Source organism: Mobula birostris, chromosome 8 (assembly GCF_030028105.1).
Source record: "Mobula birostris isolate sMobBir1 chromosome 8, sMobBir1.hap1, whole genome shotgun sequence".
Lineage (NCBI taxonomy): Eukaryota > Metazoa > Chordata > Chondrichthyes > Myliobatiformes > Myliobatidae > Mobula > Mobula birostris.
The window spans coordinates 57840141-57862317 of NC_092377.1; the positions used below are offsets into that span (position 1 = coordinate 57840141).

The following is a 22177-nucleotide window of genomic DNA, read 5'->3' on the forward strand; positions in this document are numbered from 1 at the left end:
AACCTCCATGTGCTGCAATGGCAGGACAGGTGTAGGGGGGAAGATAGGTGTGCTCAGGCACAGGGAAGAATGGACTGCCCTTAGAGGTCAAGCCACTGTCACTCTGAACCTCTGGGCCTAATCCTAGTTGACTTCATACTGCAAGAAAAGGGATTTTGTCTCTTCATTGAGTATAGACTGCCAGGCCAAGCTGGCACAAAGGTTTATGAGGATTATGTGCTCCTTAAAGATTTAGGGAGTCTTCGGCTGCATTCATGTGAATTTCAGACTTCCTATCAAGTTCTTTGAAACTTTCTATCCTTATAAAGGGCAAATATGTTTCAAGAGTTATCACTCTCTGAATGTACAGTTTGTGACAGACAATCAGAAAAAATAAGTTCCCATAGTCATTCCAGAGTATCCAGAAAGTTCACATGACTTTCAATTTAGGCCATCCAAGTTGCCAGAAATATTTCAGCTATTAAACCATATGATGGGCTGGATCTTAGGGAATAATAATTCCTCCCTCCTTAGGTTCTCTCTCCTCTCCATGCTCCAGCAAGAGCAGCTGACTGTTTTTATAATGTCTGCCACAGAATCATAAAGGGCTTGGTTGAGAAGAACCTTGAAAATGCAATTTCTTCATCTTACTTACTTAAGTCCATTACCCCTACTGGGGCACAGGCCGCTGACAGCAGCTCAGCAGCGTCCTCTCTCCTGAGCTAGTCTTTCAAGTTATCCCAGGTGGAGCTTCTGCTGGCATTTCAGTGGCACTGGGTTTTTATGGGATGGAGTTGCTAGCCCCATGCTCAACCCTCCTCCTTTAGCATCCAGTCTTGGGGCCATCCATGGTGGAGTTAATTCTTTCACTCTGCATCACTCCAAAGACAACTGAATGTTTCTTGACATCTGCTGCACCCCCAACTAGCTTGTGATCAGGAGGATCAGGTCTTTATCTGGGATCTCAACAAGGGTTGGCTCTGGAGCCACAAATGGGCTAGATGACGTAAGGATGGCAGATTTTCTTCCCTGAAGAATATTAGCAATAGCGTTGTACAGTATAGAAAAAGGCCCTTCAGTCCACCTAATAGTGAACCAGATGTGTTTTATTGACAATCTAGTAACTTTACATTTAGCATTATCATGTCTACCTTTAATTCTCTTTCAATATTTTTATTGATATTATATAAATTGCATAAATACAAATACAAAATTCATAAGGATACAAATAAATAATATGAACTGCATTACATTTAAATCACAGTAATATGATCACAGTTTCCCATATTCCAGATCAATCATGTAGGGAAAAAAATGAACTATGAAATGAAATAATACAATTGTATTTTATTACAAAAACCTAAGGAGGGAGGAATTATTACCTTTAATTCTAGATTCATGTGTTTGTCTCTAGATCAATAATCCAGAACTCAGCTTCTTTCACATCAATCCAATTGCTTTGATTCTCTCCCAGTTACAGCTAATTTCCTAGTCACCAAATATCTTCATGTCAGAGTCTCCATTACATTACTGTATACATTCGATATTCAGAAACAGACTTCAGTCTGCTTCCTCCAGGTAGCTTGAAGGATATTTTCCTGAAGGAATAAAGGTCAGGGGCTGGCTGGTGGCGCAATGACATCAGCGCTAGACTCTGGAACGAAGGTTCCCGGGTTCAAATCCAGTCGGGGCCACTCCCAAGTACGCTTTTCATCTGTGCCGGGTTGAGTGTCGAGATCACAACTCGACCTCGTAAAATAAAGGGAAAAATACTGCGAAATGTCTGTGTGAGGTGTGATGCGCCACACAGTCTTTCTCTTGCTCTGTGCCTTGTAAAGGCATGAAAAAGACATCGTCCCGCCAACATCACGTATGCATGCACGCACGGACACACGTACACACAGACACACACGCACAGACACACATGTATGCATGCACGCACGGACGCACATACACACAGACGCACACGCACAGACACACACGCACATGCCGACGCACACTCACACACGTGCCAAAAAAAGGAATAAAGGTCATGATTAAGTTACTGTACACTGACTTAGGGACTGAGACAGTCTGTGTAACTGGTATTGGTACAGGTCTTTGACATCAATCACTTTGACACAGTTGCCAGAAAAGTTTCCTGACTTTCTTAGTTCTCTTAGAAGTTACAGCACAGAACTTCAGCTCACGATGTTGTTCCAGCCTATATAAAGCTGCTCCACAATCAATCTAACCCTTCCATCCTACACAGCTCACAACCCCCCATTTTTCTTACATCCAAGTGCTTCTTAGATAGTTGGAGATGAATTCCCATCACACTGCTGCATTTTTGTCATGCAGACTTCCACATGAAGCATGCACTTATAACCTAGTCTGTTCACCCCTGGAGTGCCAGCATTGGTGCTGATACATAGCGGCGACAGAAGATCTTACCGACATCCTTCTCCGGTGCTCCTCATAGTGAGCTGATGAATTGGTAGAGGGGAAAAGATGAGACTGCAAATGTTGTTGTAACTGAAACTTTATAATGATAAAGACAAAGAACAGCATGATAATGTTGTGTGCACAGGTCTGTCAGGAGGACTACCAGTAGAAAGCAGATAAAAAGACTGAAGGACCTCCAAGATGCTGGAGGAACTCAGAGAATCAGGTAGCAACTGTGAAGGGAAACAGAGGTCAGCATTTCAAACTAAAGCCCTCCAACTGGATGAACGGACCAGATGAATGGACTCAACCCAAAACATTGACTATCTGTTTTCCTCCACAGATACTGCCTGATTTACTGAGTTTCCCCAGCATCTTGTTTGTTGCATCAAATGCTCGCATCTGCAGTCTCCTGTGTCTCTAAATGACAGATTGTTCATTGCTATGAAAGGAGGAGGGACACTAAAGGTTTGGTCAATGATTATCTGCTTCCTCGGAGGTGGGGTCTGGTTACAGCCCAATGATCCCAATGTGCACATGGGAGAGGATCCTCTTCTCCAGTTTGGAAAGGTTTTGGATTGGAAGGGATGCCTTCCAGTTTGTTAGGCAAAATGTTGTGGCTGACCTTATCTTGGTAAACAAAAAAGGAAACTTGTTCCTAATGTGCTAATAACATCATTGTTCATTTTGAATTACTGTCCCTGTATGTTTACCATCATCATGCTCTTTTTGTCTTTCTGATTGACTTTTGTGAGCTGAGAAGAACTAAAGCAGGGAGAGTGTAATAGGGCATCTACAACAATGCCTGCCACTGTAGGAGACATGTCTGAGTGGTGCAGATGTATTAATTTCAGAACAACAAAAGTGAGACACGGTATCAAAATGATCATTTTGATATATTCCCTAAGATTATAGAATTTCTTCCAGACTAACCCCAGGTGGATCATGAGTTAGTGTACAAATTTATCTGTGCAACGATTTGTTGTCATCTTCTTGTCATTTGTACTCAAGTGCCCTCTTAGCAGTTCCAGTGCAAAACACGTCTTTTTTTCTGCTCCATCCCATCGACTAAAATGTTCAGATGGAATTTGCACAGGAGGAGCCATCTTTCCTCTATATCCTTACTTCTGTTTCCAAAGAAGGCAGCAATACTGTCATGCAATATTGATCATATTAAGAACAGGAATGGATTGATAGGTGTGTGACATTGAGATACTGATATCAGACTTGCATTAGCACCTTAAATTGCACATCAAATACATGTTACTTCTAAAGCATGAATAAACTCATTATCTGTATAATGAAAGCTTAACTTTCATAACTGAAATCAACGCAACATCAAGGTAAACAAATGTTGTGTGAGACTTCAAATGGATTTGATATTACATGAGTTTACTTTAAAAAAATTGGCACTGATAATATTTTTCACCTAAAAACCAACTTATGAATTAGGGATCAAACCATAAAAGATTTATTCAAAACTTTTAAGTTAACACATGAAGCTTGGAATACATATGTCCTACTTTTACTGATTAAACCATTCATCGATGAATTAGGCAGCTTCACATATAAAAACCCTCTTTGTGGCTAATCAAATTAGACCATTGTTGGTGCAATTATTTTTCTGGTTAGTTAACCTGAAAGAACATTTTCCAATTAATATACTTTGCAACGTTCATGAATGAAGCAGTATTTCTGGCAAATTGAGCAATACATCAAACATAAAATGTGTTTGTGTACTGCAAGAGCAGAGCAGAGTTTGAAGGATATAAAAACAAGCAATACTGATAAATATCTGCTAGGAAGAGATTGTCTTTACTGCTATTACAATCACTAGTTCATATTACTGCTACTGTAGCATATTGTAAACCTTCTTTGTTCATGTTCCTAAGTGTGACTTTAGAAGTACAAAAGAAGAAAGAAATAGTTTTAAACAAGACAAAGGTTACATTATCAATTTTTTCAGATGCATAAATATTATGAACATGAAATTGGTTACAATGCATTCACAAATTTAAAATATTATTCATGCAAAGAACGAATGGCAAGGAATCACAATTTTTTAGAAAAGACAAATTAAAATATGTTTTATTAACTAAAAGTATTGAATTAAAGCAATGCTTCTATGATGTATCTCTCTATGTCTCCATTATACCTTTTTTTGTTTAAAAAAAGTTGAACTGCAAAGGCTACACCCTAGTCTTTCTTTATAAAATGTTTCCTTTGACATCATTGTAATATGCTGGCCACTAAACTTAAGCATTCTGATGTTACATACATAGTATTTAATATTACACGCTCATAAGCACTGCCTTGTACTATTTGTTCTCATCAAACTATCCAATAAACTATGATAAACAGATATTTAATAAAAGTGCTTTTGCCATTATTCAACAATATACTGCACTATAAAACTCATATTGTGGGCAATTCAATTAAGTTGAAAGTGCTTTAGTTCTCTCAAAAGATTCACTGTCTTTCCTGAGAAAAAAAGATTTCAATGACTAACACTTATATTACAAACATAAATCCTTGAAATGAGCAAGTCATGTTTTACAAACTTGAGGAGGTGACAAAGTTGATGAGGGTAGGGCAGTGGAAGAATTGGGTTTTATTTATTCGTTGAGATACAGTGTGGAACAGACCCTTCCAGCCGCGCCCCACAGCAATCCCTGACTTAATCCTAGCCTAATGACGGGACAGTTTACAATGATCAATTAACCTACCAACTGGTATATCTTTGGAGTGTGGGAGGAAACCCATGCAGTCACAGGGAGAACGTATTATCTCCTTGCCAGGTTACCTGTACTGTAAAGTGTTGTGCTAACCACCAGGCTACTGTGCTGCAAGGCATTTTACAAGTAATTTTACAAAGACCATCATGGTAAGCTGATCCAGAAGGTTATGATGCACGGGATTCACAATGACTTGGTACCTTGGACTCAGACGTTGTTTGCTCATAGAAGACAGAGATTAGTGATGGAAGGATGCTACGCTGGCTGTATGTCCATGACCATTCATGTTCCACAGGGAACAGTGCGGGGCATTTTGCAATATATATATATAAATGATTTGATTGAAAATATAGAAGATGGGTAGGAAGTCTGCAGACAACATAAGGGTTGGAGTAATGGACAGTACAGAGGGCTGTTGAAGGATACAGCAGAAGATAGATATTATATGACAGACGGAGTTTAATCTAACAAGTGTGAGGTGTTACACATCGGGGAGATCAAAAGTGAGAAGCACAGTTTACAGTTAATTGCAAGACTGTTAACACCACTGATGTACAGAGAAATCTTGAGGTCCGTAGTTCACTGAAAGTGGCTATGTAAGTCAGTAATGCCTTGTTGGCTCACATACAAGTCAGTAAGACGAACGGCATGCTTGCCCTCATTGGTTGGTACACCGAGTTTCAAAGTCAGTAGTGATGTATAGGCAGAGGAGAACTACTTTAAATTGGCATAAGTTCAGCATAGATATTTCAGTCGAAGGTTCTGTTCCGTGCTGTGTTCTATGTCCAACGTAATAAAACGCGCACGGAAGTGATTTAAAAACATGAAAGGATACGAGACTGCATACAGTATATGAAAATTGAAAGAAGTTTGGCAGTGCAGAAATTGTTATAAAAGACTTCTTAGGAATGACGACAAAATATATAAAAGTGTACAATTATTGCATCCCAACAGAAATTCCCAAAACAAAATCGTTTTTCACACCACTGATATGCCAAACATTTCCCATTCTTAGCTTGACGAAAGTGGTGGGGAAATTATTTTCAGTTAACCTAACATATATTAAAAGTGTAGTGATTTTGCATCACGTCAAGGATTCGCTCGATACCTTTATACAAGATAGTCAGATAAATTCAAATAAGGAATTGACAACGTACAAGTCTCGTCCAAGCCAAATTTATGGAAAGCAATATAAACACTTACTAAAGAATGTTGCTGTCAAGGCATACAGGAGCATGCCAAGAATGAGCATGCTTTGAAAAGTGTTGTTAGAATCTTTACATTCCAGTCCCTTACGCACTGGAATGCACCACAATACACCTGCTGCCAAAAGTCTGGTTAGCAAACATTCCCTTCTTCTCTCCCGCTCCATGTACAGAGATGCATTTTCTACTACAGCATCCAACCACGTAATAAAGGCAAGGAGTTACTGGATCCACCGATCGAGACGAGCCCTGCAGTATTCAAACAGCTTTGCCGGCTGACAAGTCAATACAAGAATTGGGTTCAAAGTGTGTATTTAAAAGGCACACAATAAACAAACATTTATTCGAGCCCGTATTTTGACGTCAAATATAAATGTTAATACAGACGACCTCCTCCAAAATAAATGTGATTATATAACAAAAATGTTCAGCAGCAACATGTAGACATTAACTTTTAACTGTTTGAGAAAAATATATAGTTTTTAAGACCCTTACCATGCGTCAATTCGTGTTTTACAGTGCAGCTCCCTTCCTCGGCGTCATCTCCCATACTGAGTGGAAATTGGATCCGAATTTAATGCTAAAGCACAAGTTTGTTAAAGAAACAAAAGAATCTGAACTGGGACAGGCTTTGTGCTGGGTCGCCGGCAGCCGCTGTCACCCCGAAGTCTCCCTCTTTCCAAAACCTGGTGCCGCAGCGACATATCCACGTGCTGCATTATGGCAGTTGTAGTTTGATTTGGTTGGTCTCTGTCTACTGATGCCTGGAGAGCTGCAAATAAAACGACAATTCCCGAGAGTCATCGCTTTAATTTTGCGAACAACGACGACCAGAATAGAAACAACGCTTCCTATCCTGCTGACAGAACCCTCCTCTCGTTTACCCAACCGGGAGCCGAGCGGGAGTTTTATAGAATATATACCGCAAGCTAATTGGAAAATAGTTAATTTTAATTAAATTAGTTGTTGTACTATTTTATTTTATGTGCTGCGTGTGCAGTATGTTTTGTGGGTGCACCGTGGTCCGGAGGAACGTTATTTCGTTTGTGTATTATTTACCGTCAGTTAACAAACTTGAGTGTGAACTTAACTGACAAAGTATAATACGATTTTCATGTACCTACATAAATCCTACTGTATTAGTATAACAGGATCAGAAATGTTGCGGTATGGACGGAGTGAGAGACATGGCGCAATCACCGAACATTGGAACAACCAGCGCCAGCTCTCTTTGGCGCGAGGGGTCCGGACACGCGGAGATGCTGGGCGCGAGGGGCCCGGGGACGCGCGGGGATGCCGGGCGCGAGGGGCCCGGGGACGCGCGGGGATGCCGGGCGCGAGGGGCCCGGGGACGCGCGGGGATGCCGGGCGCGAGGGGCCCGGGGATGCCGGGCGCGAGGGGCCCGGGGACGCGCGGGATGCCGGGCGCGAGGGGCCCGGGGACGCGCGGGGATGCCGGGCGCGAGAACCGTAGAGAGTCCAGCTGCTAAAGTATTAGCATCTCCAAGGGGGAAAAAAAGCAACGGTGTCAGTGTTTGGATCACTGAAACAGCAGCGTTTCGTCTCGTGAGTGAAAGATGCCTTTGCCAGATGTTGGACTATTTGAATCACTTAAGTATCAACAGAATTGCATTTTTAGAAAGATAGAAACAGAAAACCTACGGCGCAATACAGGCCCTTTGGCCCACAATGCTGTGCCGAACATGTACTTTCGTTAGAAATTACCTAGGGTTACCCATAGCCCTCTATTTTTCTAAGCTCCATAATGTCCCGAATGATGTTATAATATGATAACATTAAAATAGTGCCATAGAGCACGACAGCACAGAAACAGGCTCTTCGGTCCATCTGGTTCATGCTGAACTATTAATCGATCTGGTCCCATCACCTGCACCAGGACCACAGCCCTCCATCCACTTCTATCCATGTACCTTTCCAATTTTCTCTTAAATGTTGAAATTGAACCCGCATCCGCCACTTTTGCTGCAGCTGGGTCATTCCACTCTTGCTCTTTCATCAGAGCCCCAATGTTTCTTTTCAGATATATTCATCTAATCCCATTGGTAAATCTAATATTGGATTTAATTCCTCTCCCAACTCCAACATTATGTATCACAGCGTATAATAAATCCCATGTGGCTGTTGTTCCTGTTGCGATCACTTTAAATAGTGTTTGTACCTTCTATCAGATCATTCTTTAATAATCTCTATTCTCAAGATAACTTCATAGATCTATTACTGGAGAGTCTATAACCACAGGGAAAAACACTGATGCAGAGTTTTAACCAGAAATGATGATCTTGCCTCCATACATGCTGCCTGACTCACTGAGTTCCTCCAGTAGATTTTGCTGTAGCACCTGCGACCTTTTGTACCTTCATCTAAAGGACATAAATTTAATGCAAGTGAAGTTCAATTGAGATCTGGGGGGGGGGGTCAGTTTTTTTTTTACACAGAAATTAGAGAATGAGCTACAACATTCTCCTACAGACTTTTATTATGCTCATCATTTTCCACATAAGATCTCCTGCAGTTTTTAAAAGTTAATGTGCCATTTGGGCAAATGAAATCTGCTGAAATAGAACATAGTATTTAAAAATTAGCGTGCCAGTTAGGCAAATGTAATCTGCTGAAATATAACATAGTACGTAGCACAGTGCAGGGCCTTCGTCCCACGATGTTCTGCCAACCTTTTAACCAACTACAAGATCAATCTAACGCTTCCCTCCTGCATTGATCTCAATTTTTTCTTTTATTCGTGTGCCAATCTAAGAGTCTCTTAAATGTTCCCAATGTGCTTCTACCTCTACCCCGGCAGCACATACCTTGCACTTACCACACAGTGTAAAAACCTATCTCTGACATTCCCCCCCCCCCCCATACTTTCTCCAATCACCTTAATATTATTCCCTCTCATATCAGCCATTTTTGCCTGGGAAAAGTACTAGCCGTCTACTCAGTCAATGCTTCTTATCATCTTATACACCTCTATCAAGTCACCTCTCATCCTGCTTCACTCCAAAGAGAAAAACACTAGCTCGCTCAAACTTCCCTCATAAGACATGCTCTCTAATTGAGATAATATTCTGGTAAATTTCTTCTGCAACCTCTCTAAAGCTTCAACATCTTTCCTATAATGAGGCATCAGAACTGAACACAATACCAAGCAACACACACAAAATGCTGGAGGAACTCAGCAGGCCAGACAGCATCTTTGGAAAAGGCTAAGACCCTTTGGCATGACTGAATACTCCAATTTTGTTTGAACCAGAGTCTTATAGAGCTGCAACATTACCTTGCAGCTCTTCAACTCAATCCCCTGACTAATGAAGGCCAACACACCATATGTCTTCTTGACAACCCTATCAACTTGTGTGACAACTTTGAAGGATCTATGGACATGGACCACAAGATCCCTCTGTTAATCCCCACAGTTGACAAGCCTGCCATTAATTCTGTATTCTGTCTTCAAGTTTGATTTTCCAAATGCATTACTTCACACTTTTCTATATTGAACACCAACTGCCACTTCTCAGCCCAGCTCTATCAATGTTCTGCTGTAACCTATGGTAACCTTCTAAACTGTCTGCAACACCATTAATCTTTGTGTCATCAGCAAACTTACCAACCCACCTTTCTACTTCCTCATCCAGCAAGACCCTGCATCAGTTGGAGTTGACCATGGTTGTTGCATTCTCGCTGTCTTTGTCATATGCAAGCTAGGGCAGTACAATATAGAAAACAAACTGTTGCCTATGCAGCAGGTCCCCTCTGTCCATGCAGCTGATGAATCTAAAGGAACAGCAGACACCAATAGTTTGGCCCAGTGGTGGCACAGGAGGTGCCAGTCATCTTTGAACTCAACATAGGGCAACAGCACCTCTACTTCCTCAGGAGTCTGCGGAGATTTGGCATGTCATTAAAAACATTGGCAAACTTCTATAGATGTGTGGTGGAAAGTATGCTGACTGGCTGCATTCTGGCTTGGTAAGGGAACACTAATGCCTTTGAATGGAAAATCCTACAAAAGGTAGTGGATTTGGCCCAGTACATCACGGGTATAAACCTCCCAACCATTGTGCACAACTACACGACATGTTGCCATAGAAAAGTAGCGTCCATCATCAAAGATACTCACCACCCAAGTCATGCTCTTTTCTCACTGCTGTCATCATGTAGAAGGTACAAATACCTCAGGACTTGCACCACCTTGTTCAAGAACAGTCCCTACCCCTCAACCATCAGACTCTTGAACAAAAAGGGCTAACAACACTCATTTGAGGAGTCCTTTATCTTGTTATTTCATGCTCGTTATTTATTGCTATTTATTTATTACCTGCATTTGCACAGTTTGTTTACAGATCCTGTTTACAGTTACTGTTCTATAGCTTTGCTAAGTATGCCAGCAGAAAAAAGAATCTCAGGGTTGAATGTGGTGACATGTATGTATTCTGATAATATATTTTACTTTGAACTTCGAGATCATTGGAATCTCTTCTGGGGAAGATACAATCTGTACAAAAGGGAAGGGTTACACCTGAACCTGAGGCGGCTAGGTTTGCTCAAGTTGTTTGGGAGGGTTTAAGCTAATTTGGCAGGGGGATGGTAACCGCAGTAATAGGACTGAGGATGGGGCAGTTGCTTACAAACAAAGGAAGTGTGTAGTGAGACTGCTAGCAAGGAGATGATGATGATACAGCAAAATTACAGTCAATGGGATGAGCTGCAATGTACACAGCAGACAAAATCAAAATGGGTGATGAATACAGGACTGAAGGTGTTATATTTGAACGCACACAGTATACAGAATAAGGTAGATGAACTTGTAGCATAGTTACAGATTGGCATATATGACGTGGGCATCACTGAATTGTGGCTGAAAGGACTGGCAGGTAGACAGAGGGGGTGGGTTGGCTCTGTTGGTAAAATGAAATCAAATTACTAGAAAGAGGTGACAGGATCAGAAGGTGTAGAGCCCTTGTGGGTTGAGATAACAAACTGCAAGAGTATAACTCCTGATTGGAGTTATATACAGGCCTCTGATCAGTAGCAAAGATGTGGTCTACAAATTACAACAGGAGATAGAAAATGCATATCAAAACAGAAATGTTATGATAGTCATGGAGGATTTCAACAAGCAGGTAGATTGTTGTTGAAAGTAGGTTGGTGCTGGATCCCAAGAGAATTTATAGAATGCCGATGAAATGGCTTTTAAGAACAGCTTGTGGTTGAGCCCACTAGGGGATCAGCTATTCTGAATTGTGTGTTCAGCAATAAATTGGAATTGATTAGAGAGTTAAAGGTAAAGGAACCCTTAAGAGACAGTGATTATATGATAGAAGTCACCTTGCAATTTGAACAGTATTAAAGGAAAATATAGAGGCACGAGAGAGGAGCTGCCAAAATTGATTGGCAGGGATGATGGCAGAGCAGCAATGGCTGGAGTTTCTGGAAGCAATTCAGAAGATGCAGACAGATACACCCCAAAGAAGCAGCAGCATTCTATTTATTTATTTATTGAGATACAGCACAGAGGCAGGATAGATACATCCCAAAGAAGTATTCTAAAGGCAGGATGACACAACCATGGCTGACAAGGGTACTGAAAAGCAACATAAAAGCAAAAGAGATGGCATATAATAGAGCAGAAATCAGCGGTAAGCTAGGACATTGGTAATACTTAGAACGCTCTGCTAGGGGTGGTGGTGAAAGCAGTTAAAATATGTTAAAGAGACTTTTAGACAGGCAGGGTATGAAGGGATATGGATCATGTGTAGGCAGAAGGGATTAGTTTAATTTAGCTCATACTTGACACAGGAATTGTGGACCATAGACCGTATTCACATATGTGCTGTTCTGTATTAAAAATGAGGATGTATTATAGTGCCATAATTTACATTTGAAGATTTATTTTATTTGCATCTAAATTTTCCATAAAGTTCAGTAGCCAAATAAATGCTATCTTTGTACAGATACATTACCTTTTTAAGCATTTCTGAAATGTCATGTCTCCTCATAATCTCAGCATTCTAACAATATATCTCTTCTTAGGATTGGCAATCAGAAGTTTATATCCCACCCAATAATTATAAAACCTACCAATCTATTAGCACTTTCATTATGTAGTGTCATTACAGTTTTTTCTAATATTGCACCATTTGCCATTCAACTTTCAAATGTTCTGTAATGCCTATCTCCCAAATAAAGCTTTAGGTAATTAGATGATTCTTGAGTGGGAGGGTGTACAGCCAGAATTCATGGTCCATGTAGGGCCAATAACATGGGTAGGACGAGTGACGAGGTTCTGCATAGGGAGTTCAGGGAATTATGTGTGAAATTAAAGAGCAGGACCTCCAAGGTTGTGATCTCAGGATTGCTACCCGTGCCACGTGCTATTGAGGCCAGAACTAGAAAGATTATAGTTTAATAACTAGCTAAGGAGTTGGTGTAGGAGGGAAGGCATAAGATTTTTGGATCATTGGGCTCTATTCCAGGGAAGGTGGGACCTGTACAGAAAGGATGGTTTGCACCTGAACTGGAGGGGTACTAATAACCTAGAGGGAAGGTTTGTTAATGCTGCACAGTGGGGTTTAACTAGAGTTGCCGGGGGTTTGGGAAGCGGAATGCCTGAACAGTTAGTGGAGAGGTTGTGGAGGCAGATGTTGGTAAGACCTCAGACAAAGTTAGGAATCAAAAGGTTGAGCATGGAGCAACTAGGGTCTTAAGCTTTATGTATTTCAATGGAAGAAGTATTGTAGGAAAGCGCTGAAGATGAGGTAGCTAGTTTACAAACAGAGGCAATGCATAGTGAGGAGAGGCTATTGATAGAGCAAACCTGCAGTCAACGGGATGAGTTGCAACATAAAAGGTGATCAAAACTGTAAAGAGTGTATTTGAATGTGCACAGTATATGGAATAATGTAAATGAATTTGCAGCACAGTTGCAGATTGGCAGGTATGATGTTGTAAGCATCACTGAATCATGGCTGGAAGAAGATTATAGGTGGGAGCTTAATGTCCAAGTATACACAATGTATTGAAAGGACAGGTAGGAAGGCAGAGGGGGCGGAGTTACTGTTGGTAAAAATTGAAATTAAATCGTTAGAAGAGGTGATATAGGGTCAGAAGGTGTTGAATCATTGTGGGTAGATCTAAGGAACTGCAAGGGTAAAAAGACCCTGATGGGAGTGGAATACAGACCCCCAAAAAAGTAGTAAGGATATGACCTACCAATTACAACAAGCGATAGAAAATGCTTACAAAAAGGGCAGTGTTGCAATAGTCATGGGGGTGGCGGGGGGAGGGGAACAACTTCAATATGCAGGTAGATTGGGAAGACCAGGTTAGGGCAGGACTCAAAGAGGGGGATTTTCTACGAGATGGCTTTTCAGAGCAGCTTGTGGTTGAGTCCACCAGGGGGTCAAAAATTCTGGATTCGGTGTTGTGTAATGAACCAGAATTGATTACAGACTTTAAGGTAAAACAACCCTCAGGAGCAAGTGATCATAATATGATCAAATTCACCCAGAAAGTTGAGAAGGACAAGCTAAAGTCAAATCTGTCAGCATTACAGCAGAGTAAAGGGAATTACAGAGGCATGAGAGAGGAGTTGGCCAGAAATGACTGGCAAAAAACACTGGCAGGGATGATGGCAGAACAGCAATAGCTGGAATTTCTGTAAGCAATTCGGAAGGCACAGGATATATGCATCCCAAAGAAGAAGTAGGATTTTAAAGGAAAGATGACACAACCGTGGCTAACAGGAAAAGTAAAATCCAGCATAAAAGCCAAAGAGAAGGCATATAACAGAGAAAAAAATTGTGGGAATTTAGAGGATTGGGAAGATTTTAAAAACCAACAGATGTCACAATGGGGTGCTGGGAACGGACCCAAATGCAAGGTACAGACACTGAAGTACAAGGACCAGGACTTGACTAGAGTAGGGACGTGACAGGATTCAGGCAAGGAGCAGGGACAAGAACGCAGAGTTGGGCTAGGGAAAGTGGGACCAGGACTAGGAACCATAGACTAAGAGACAAGGCTTGGACTCCGAGCCTGCGACTGGACAAGGACCCAGAACCTGGGTCTTGCCTCGGGCTGGGAACCGGATCCAGGCAAGGACATGATATGGCTTCAGGACAGGATGTGGCTGGGGTCTAGAGGCCTGAGTTTGGAGACAGGATGGGGTCTTAGCTCTTGAGGCTTGATGCTGGGGGTTTGGGTCTTGAGCTTGGCTTGGGTTCTTTGGTCTTGGAGCTCGGCTGCGGGATCCTCGAGGCTGGGGCTCTTGGAGCTCAGAGACAGACTGGGAACTAAACATCAACATAGAGCCGGGACTTATCCTTCGACAAGCTGGGACTCATCTTTAACACGACACTAACATGAGACAGGACAGAACATAGACATAGAGCCGGGACTTATCCTAAGACAAGCCGGGACTCAACTTCTCCACACCAAGGTGGGACAGGTCCATCTGTTGGGTAACGGCAGGATGGCCAAACTTACCCAACAGAGGCAAAGACAAGACATGCCCTCCACAGGGCAACCACAAGATGGCCTGACTTACCCCACAGAGGCGAGGACAAGACAAGACCCCCCCAGGGGCAACAGCAAGACAGCCTGACTTACCCCACAGAGGCGAGGACAAGAAGAGACAAACACCAAAGAACAACAGATAGTTCCATTTCTGCTTCGAGGTTGCTCCGAGTCTCGGTTCAGCCAGCAACCTCAGCTGGCTACAGAAACAGCTGGATCCCTACCTAGCTCGGAGTGGCTTGTAGCCACTCAGCTGGCCCGGGAAACAGCCGAATCCATACCGCAAAGACTACTCCAATGAGTGGCAACAAGGCTCCATGAAGCAGTGATCCTCCAACCAGGCCTAGAGATCACGAATGGTTTCACTAGCCTTCCATCAGCAAGCTGCTCCAAGGGGCACTGACAAGACAAACCAGCAACCCACACTCGATCCCAAGGCTACTTATATTGCAAGCCGACAGATAGGAATCAGGTGCCAATGATTAACTTAAACAAGGGACAGCTAGAAGACCCAGAGTCCTGAGTCCACGGACCAGACCGTGATCCGGAATGCAGACTTCACGGACCAGACCATGACAACAGAAGGCAACTAAAAAAGTCATTAGGATGGAGTACTCAAGTAAGCCAGCCAATAATATTAAAAAGGATACCAAAAATTTCTTCAGATACATAAAGCGTAAAAGAGGGGCGAGAGTGGATATTGGACCACTGAAAAATGATACCGGAGAGGTAGTAATGGGGACAATGAAATGGTGGATGAACTGAATAAGTATTTCGCATCAGTGTCCACTGTGAAAAATACTAGCAGTATGGTGGAAGTTCCAGGTGTCAGGGGTCAGGAAGTGTGTGAAGTTACCGTAACTAGAGAGATGGATCTTGGGAAACTGAAAGGTCTGATGGTAGATAAGTTATCTGGACCAGATGGTGTACACCTCAGAGTTCTGAAAGAGGTGGCTGAAGAGATCATGGAGGCATTAGTAATGATCTTTCAAGAATCCCTAGATTCTGGAATGGTTCCAGAAAAATGGCAAATTGCAAATGTCACTCCACTCTTCAAGAAGGGAAAGAGGCAGAAGAAAGGAAATTATAGGTCAGTTAGTCTTACCTCAGTGGTTGGGAAGATGTTGGAGTTGATTATAAAGGATAAGGTCTCAGAGTACTTGCAGACACATGATAAAATAAGCCATTGTCAGCATGGTTTCCTCAAGCAAAAATCCTACCTGACAAATCTGTTGGAATTCTTTGCAGAAATAACAAACAGGATAGACAAAGGAGAATCAGTGGATATTGTGTACAGTACTTGGACTTCCAGAAGGCCTTTGACAAGGTGCCACACATGAAGCTGTTTAACAAGCTATGAGTCCATGTTGTTACAGCAAAGATTCTAGCATGGATAAAGCTGTGGCTGATTGGCAGGAGGTAATGATAGGGAATAAAGCAAGTCTTTTCTGACTGGCTACTGGTGACTAGTGGTGTTCCACAGGATTCTGTGTTGGGACCGATTCCTTTTACATTATATGTCAATGATTTAAATAAGAGAATTGATGGCTTTGTTACAAAGTTTGCAGACAATATGAAGGTAGGTGGAGGAGCAGTAGTTTCAAGCAAGTAGAGGGGCTATAGAAAGACTTAGACCTATTAGGAGAATGGGCAAAAAAATGGCAGACGGAATACAGTGTTGGGAAGTATACGGTCATGCACTTTGGTGGAAGAAATGAAAGGGTCGACTATTTTCTAAATGGAGAGAAAATACAAAAAATTGAGGTGCAAAGGTACTTGGGAATCCTTGTGCAGGAATACCAAAAGATTAATTTGCAAGTTGAGTCTGTGGTGAGGAAGGCAAATGCAATGTTAACATTCATTTCAAGAGGACTAGAAAATAAAATGTTGATGTAATGATGAGACTTTATAAAGCACTATAGAGACCTCACTGGCAGTATTACGAGCAGTTTTGGGTCCCTCATCTTAGAATGGATATGCTGAAAATGGAGAGGATTTAAAGGAGGTTCACGAAAATGATTCCAGGATTGAATAGCTTGTCATATGAAGAGTGTTTGATAGTTCTGGGCCTGTATTCACTAGAGTTCAGAAGAATGAGGAGATACTTCATTGAAATCTATCGGATGGTGAAAAGCCTTGATAGAGTGGATGTGGAGATGATGTTTCCTTCTGGGTGTCAGAAGGTGAAGAGTAACCTGATCAAATTATATAAAATTATAAGAGGTCTAGATTTGGTAGAAAGTCAAAATCTTTTTCTCAGTGTGAAAATGCCAAATTCTAAAGGACAGAGCTTTAAGCTGAGAGGGAGGAAATTGAAAGGAAATTTACAAGGTTTTTTTTTACATAGAGTGGAAGGTGCCTGGAACACGTTGCTAGGGGAAGTGGTGAAAGCAAATTTTAAGAAGCATTTAGACAGGTAGAAAATGGAGGGATATACAGTACACCATGCACAGGACAATGGGATTAGTTTGTACTCGTGTCATGGTTGGCAGAGACATCTTGTGTCAAAGGGCCTGTACCTGTGCTGTACCATCCTATGTTGTTTTATATTATGTTATGACCTCATCTAGTCCCTGTTCCATTCCATCAGCTTTCTTGTTCTGCATACAAGTGATCACTCTCCAGATAATGCTGAACTCCAAATGGCAATCCTACTAATATATACATTTCTGATCACAGCTGATTTATGCAGAAACTTTTGACTTGATTGAAAGTCCTCTTCATCTGTCATGCCATATCCCGTAAACTTTAAAAACTTAAAACAAAACTAGAAAGCACTGAACAACTGCATAATCATTGCAATTACCAGCAAAAATCAACTGGCAATTAATTAGAAAATAATTGACAAACTCTTTAGAATGCAAATTCCTGGATTTCAGTGCTTTAAAAGGGATAGAGGTGGGGGGGGGGGAAGAGGGGAGGAGGGGTGGAATTACTGGTCAGTGATACTATTACAGCTACAAAAAGGGTGGGTAATGTAGCAGGATCCTCTTTTGAGTCAGTATGGGTGGAAGTTAGGAACAGGAAGGGAGCAGTTACTCTGTTGGGGGTATTCTATAGGCCCCCTGGTAGCAGCAGAGATACAGAGGAGCAGATTGGGAGGCAGATTTTGGAAAGGTACAAAAATAACAGGGTTGTTATCATGGGTGACTTTAACTTCCTTAATATTGATTGGCACCTGATTAGTTCCAAGGGTTTAGATGGGGCAGAGTTTGTTAACTGTGTCCAGGATGGATTCCTGCCACAGTATGTGGACAGGCTGACTAGGGGGAATGCCATACTAGATCTAGTACTAGGTAATGAACCGGGTCAGGTCACAGATCTCTCAGTGGGTGAGCATCTGGGGGACAGTGACCACTGCTCCCTGGCCTTCAGCATTATCATAGAAAAGGACAGAATCAGAGAGGACAGGAAAATTTTTAATTGGGGAAAGGCAAATTATGAGGCTATAAGGCTAGAACTTGCGGGTGTGAATTGGGATTATGTTTTTGCAGGGAAATGTACTATGGACATGTGGTCGATGTTTAGAGATCTCTTGCAGGATGTCAGGGATAAATTTGTTCCAGTAAGGAAGATAAAGAATGGTAGGGTGAAGGAACCATGGGTGACAAGTGAGGTGGAAAATCTAGTCAGGTGGAAGAAGGCAGCATACATGAGGTTTAGGAAGCAAGGATCAGATGGGTCTATTGAGGAATACAGGGAAGCAAGAAAGGAGCTTAAGAAGGGGCTGAGAAGAGCAAGAAGGGGGCATGAGAAGGCCTTGGCAAGTAGGGTAAAGGAAAACCCCAAGGCATTCTTCAATTATGTGAAGAAAAAAAGGATGACAGGAGTGAAGGTAGGATCAATTAGAGATAAAGGTGGGAAGATGTGCCTGGAGGCTGTGGAAGTGAGCGAGGTCCTCAATGAATACTTCTCTTTGGTATTCACCAATGAGAGGGAACTTGATGACGTTGAGGACAATATGAGTGAGGTTGATGTTCTGGAGCATGTTGATATTAAGGGAGAGGAGGTATTGGAGTTGTTAAAATACATTAGGATGGATAAGTCCCCGGGGCCTGACAGAATATTCCCCAGGCTGCTCCACAAGGCGAGGGAAGAGATTGCTGAGCCTCTGGCTAGGGTCTTTATGTCCTCGTTGTCCACGGGAATGGTACCGGAGGATTGGAGGGAGGCAAATGTTGTCCCCTTGTTCAAAAAAGGTAGTAGGGATAGTCTGGGTAATTATAGACCAGTGAGCCTTATGTCTGTAGTGAGAAAGCTGTTGGAAAAGATTCTTAGAGATAGGATCTCTGGGCATTTAGAGAATCATGGTCTGATCAGGGACAATCAGCATGGCTTTGTGAAGGGCAGATCGTGTCTAACAAGCCTGATAGAGTTCTTTGAGGAGGTGACCTGGCATATAGATGAGGATAGTGCAGTGGATGTGGTCTATGTGGATTTTACTAAGGCATTTGACAAGGTTCCACATGGTAGGCTTATTCAGAAAGTCAGAAGGCATGGGATCCAGGGAAGTTTGGCCAGGTGGATTCAGAATTGGCATGCCTGCAGAAGGCAGAGGATCATGGTGGAGGGAGTACATTCAGATTGGAGGATTGTGACTAGTGGTGTCCCACAAGGATCTGTTCTGGGACCTCTACTTTTCGTGATTTTTATTAACGACCTGGATGTGGGGGTAGAAGGGTGGGTTGGCAAGTTTGCAGATGACACAAAGGTGGGTGGTGTTGAAGATAGTGTAGAGGATTGTCAAAGATTGCAAAGAAACATTAATAGGATGCAGAAGTGGGCTGAGAAGCGGTAGATGGAGTTCAACCTGGAGAAGAGTGAGATGGTACATTTTGGAAGGACAAACACCAAGGCAGGATACTTGGTAGTGTGGAGGAGCAGAGGGATCTGGGGGTACATATCCACAGATCCCTGAAAGTTGCCTAACAGGTGGATAGGGTAGTTAAGAAAGCTTATGGGGTGTTAGCTTTCATAAGTCGAGGGATAGAGTTTAAGAGTCGCGATGTAATGATGCAGCTCTATAAAACTCTGGTTAGGCCACACTTGGAGTACTGTGTCCAGTTCTGGTTGCCTCACTAAAGGAAGGATGTGGAAGCATTGGAAAGGCTACAGAGGAGATTTACCAGGATGCTGCCTGGTTTAGAGAGTATGCATTATGATCAGAGATTAAGGGAGCTGGGGCTTTACTCTTTGGAGAGGAGGAGGATGAGAGGAGACATGATAGAGGTGTACAAGATAATAAGAGGAATAGATAGTGGATAGCCAGCGCCTCTTCCCCAGGGCACCACTGCTCAATACAAGAGGACATGGCTTTAAGGTAAGGGGTGGGAAATTCAAGGGGGATATTAGAGGAAGGTTTTTCACTCAGAAAGTGGTTGGGCGTGGAATGCACTGCCTGAGTCAGTGGTGGAGGCAGATACATTAGTGAAGTTTGAGAGACTACTAGACAGATATATGGAGGAATTTAAGGTGGGGGCTTATATGGGAGGCAGGGTTTGAGGGTTGGCACAACATTGTGGGCCGAAGGGCCTGTACTGTGCTGTACTATTCCATGTAGCTGTGCGAGGTTAAGGAATGTTAACTAAATCATTGAGCTTTAAAGTAGCAACGTTAGTGCCAAATCTGCAAACTTTCAGTAATTGCATTCATGCTAATAGCCTCACTTATATAAAAGCAAGAATCAGATAATAACTTGGAACTGCAAAATGCAAACCACTAAATCGAATTTTGCACCGAAGTAAATTAATTGATGAAAGATGGAACAGCAAATTATTAATATTGCACGAAGACAATTTCTAATTCCATTGCTGGAAGCTTCAAAATTTTGCATGAATTGTGAAGCAGATCTTGAGGTAACCAGTTAAAACTCAAAGTTAAAGAACTTTAAGGAAACTTATAATTTGTTTGAGACAGAATTTTGCACATAGCCTTGAGCAGTACACTCCTTTAAATTGAATATGATACTATAGGTACATTACAAATTAAACATATTTTAGCTCACCTAATTTGTAACAATCTTTGTCAGTGATTCAGTTGTGTACTGATTTCAAATTTTCTGGTAGTTCATAATTTCATTTGTCTCAAAATTATCATTCTTGCAACCCTTGAAGTTTGTTGTCTATGCTGTTTTTTTAAAGGAAATGTCTGTTACCTTTTTGAGCTCTGAAATTCTTAAATTCTTTTGCAAAGAACATGACGCCAAATCCCACCTGTTTCTGATTATTTTATTAGCAAAATTAGTCAAAACTTAAACTGATGTTAGGAAGTGGTTGTGAAATTCCATACAGTGGTTTGACACTGCATTGAATGCCAATTCAGTGCACAGCCAGATAAACAGTCTTTACTGAATCTCAGCTTTCATTCTTAAATATTTGGATGTCCATTGTTGTGTACTAGGCAGAAGAAAACCATGTTAATGCACTGATTATAAAGTAAGCAACTGCTTCTTCTTTTAGACCTACGCTCTAAAGTGAGTGTTTTATTATTTGTGTGAACTTATTTCAGGGACATTGTAATGCAAATAAAAATATTTGCTTAGCTTCTGGCTAATTCTTACAATCTTCAAAATTAGCATTATGAATACCAACCAGTAACGACACTTGTTATTGACAACAAAGTAATTACTTTGAACATTCCTTTCTTCCAGCAAAAAAGTTTGAAATCCCTTTTCTAATGCAAATTCTCATTTAAGGATGTGGGTTTGAATATCACTCTATAATTTAATTACCATGAAACCTGATATCTTAGCAAAATGTAGAGAGAAGTAACTATTCTTTAAAATGTTATTCTTTGGATGAAAATTATATAAAACATGATCAATATTTATTATCCCACCATTTATGTGCAGCTGAATAACTACTTCAACAAATATCATTCAAGTTTATCAGATCTTTTATGCATGGCGGTTGAATTTATTTAAATAAATCACTGACTTTAAAGTAATTGCATAAATGTGCAGTGCTTTGAGATATGACATAGAAGGCACTGTAGAAGTTAATCATGCACTTGAGCTTGAATGATCTGAAAATTTTAAATGATGTGAAAGGTTTATTCTAATCTTCAGTAATTGCTGTATCAGAACATTTATTCTTATATGTGTACGATGGTCATGATGAATTTGTAATTACGTAATGTCAGTTACTTGTACTTGATAACACATTTTAGAAGAAGTAAGAAAGTATTTTTAGTATTCGTTTTGTTAATCATACACAAATAAACCCAATTTATGAATACTTTAGAGGCTCTTTCAGATTAAAATTTAATCTGGACATCAAAAAAAGCAATGACACTCTCCCA

The 22177-nt window shown here is 41.4% G+C and overlaps 1 protein-coding gene across 3 annotated transcripts in view; it reads right to left on the reverse strand.

Moving 5' to 3' along the window:
* LOC140201329 (ribosomal protein S6 kinase alpha-5-like) overlaps positions 1-7074 on the reverse strand; it is a 77934-nt gene extending 70860 nt beyond the window's left edge. For 2 of the 3 annotated variants that reach the window (XM_072265237.1, XM_072265236.1), the window contains exon 1: positions 6839-7074. In XM_072265237.1, coding sequence (XP_072121338.1) covers positions 6839-6893 — 55 coding nt within the window. In that variant the 5' untranslated portion in view covers positions 6894-7074. The remainder of the gene's footprint in view (positions 1-6838) is intronic. The other variant, XM_072265238.1, reaches the window with a different exon arrangement.
* Positions 7075-22177: the final 15103 nt, after the last annotated feature.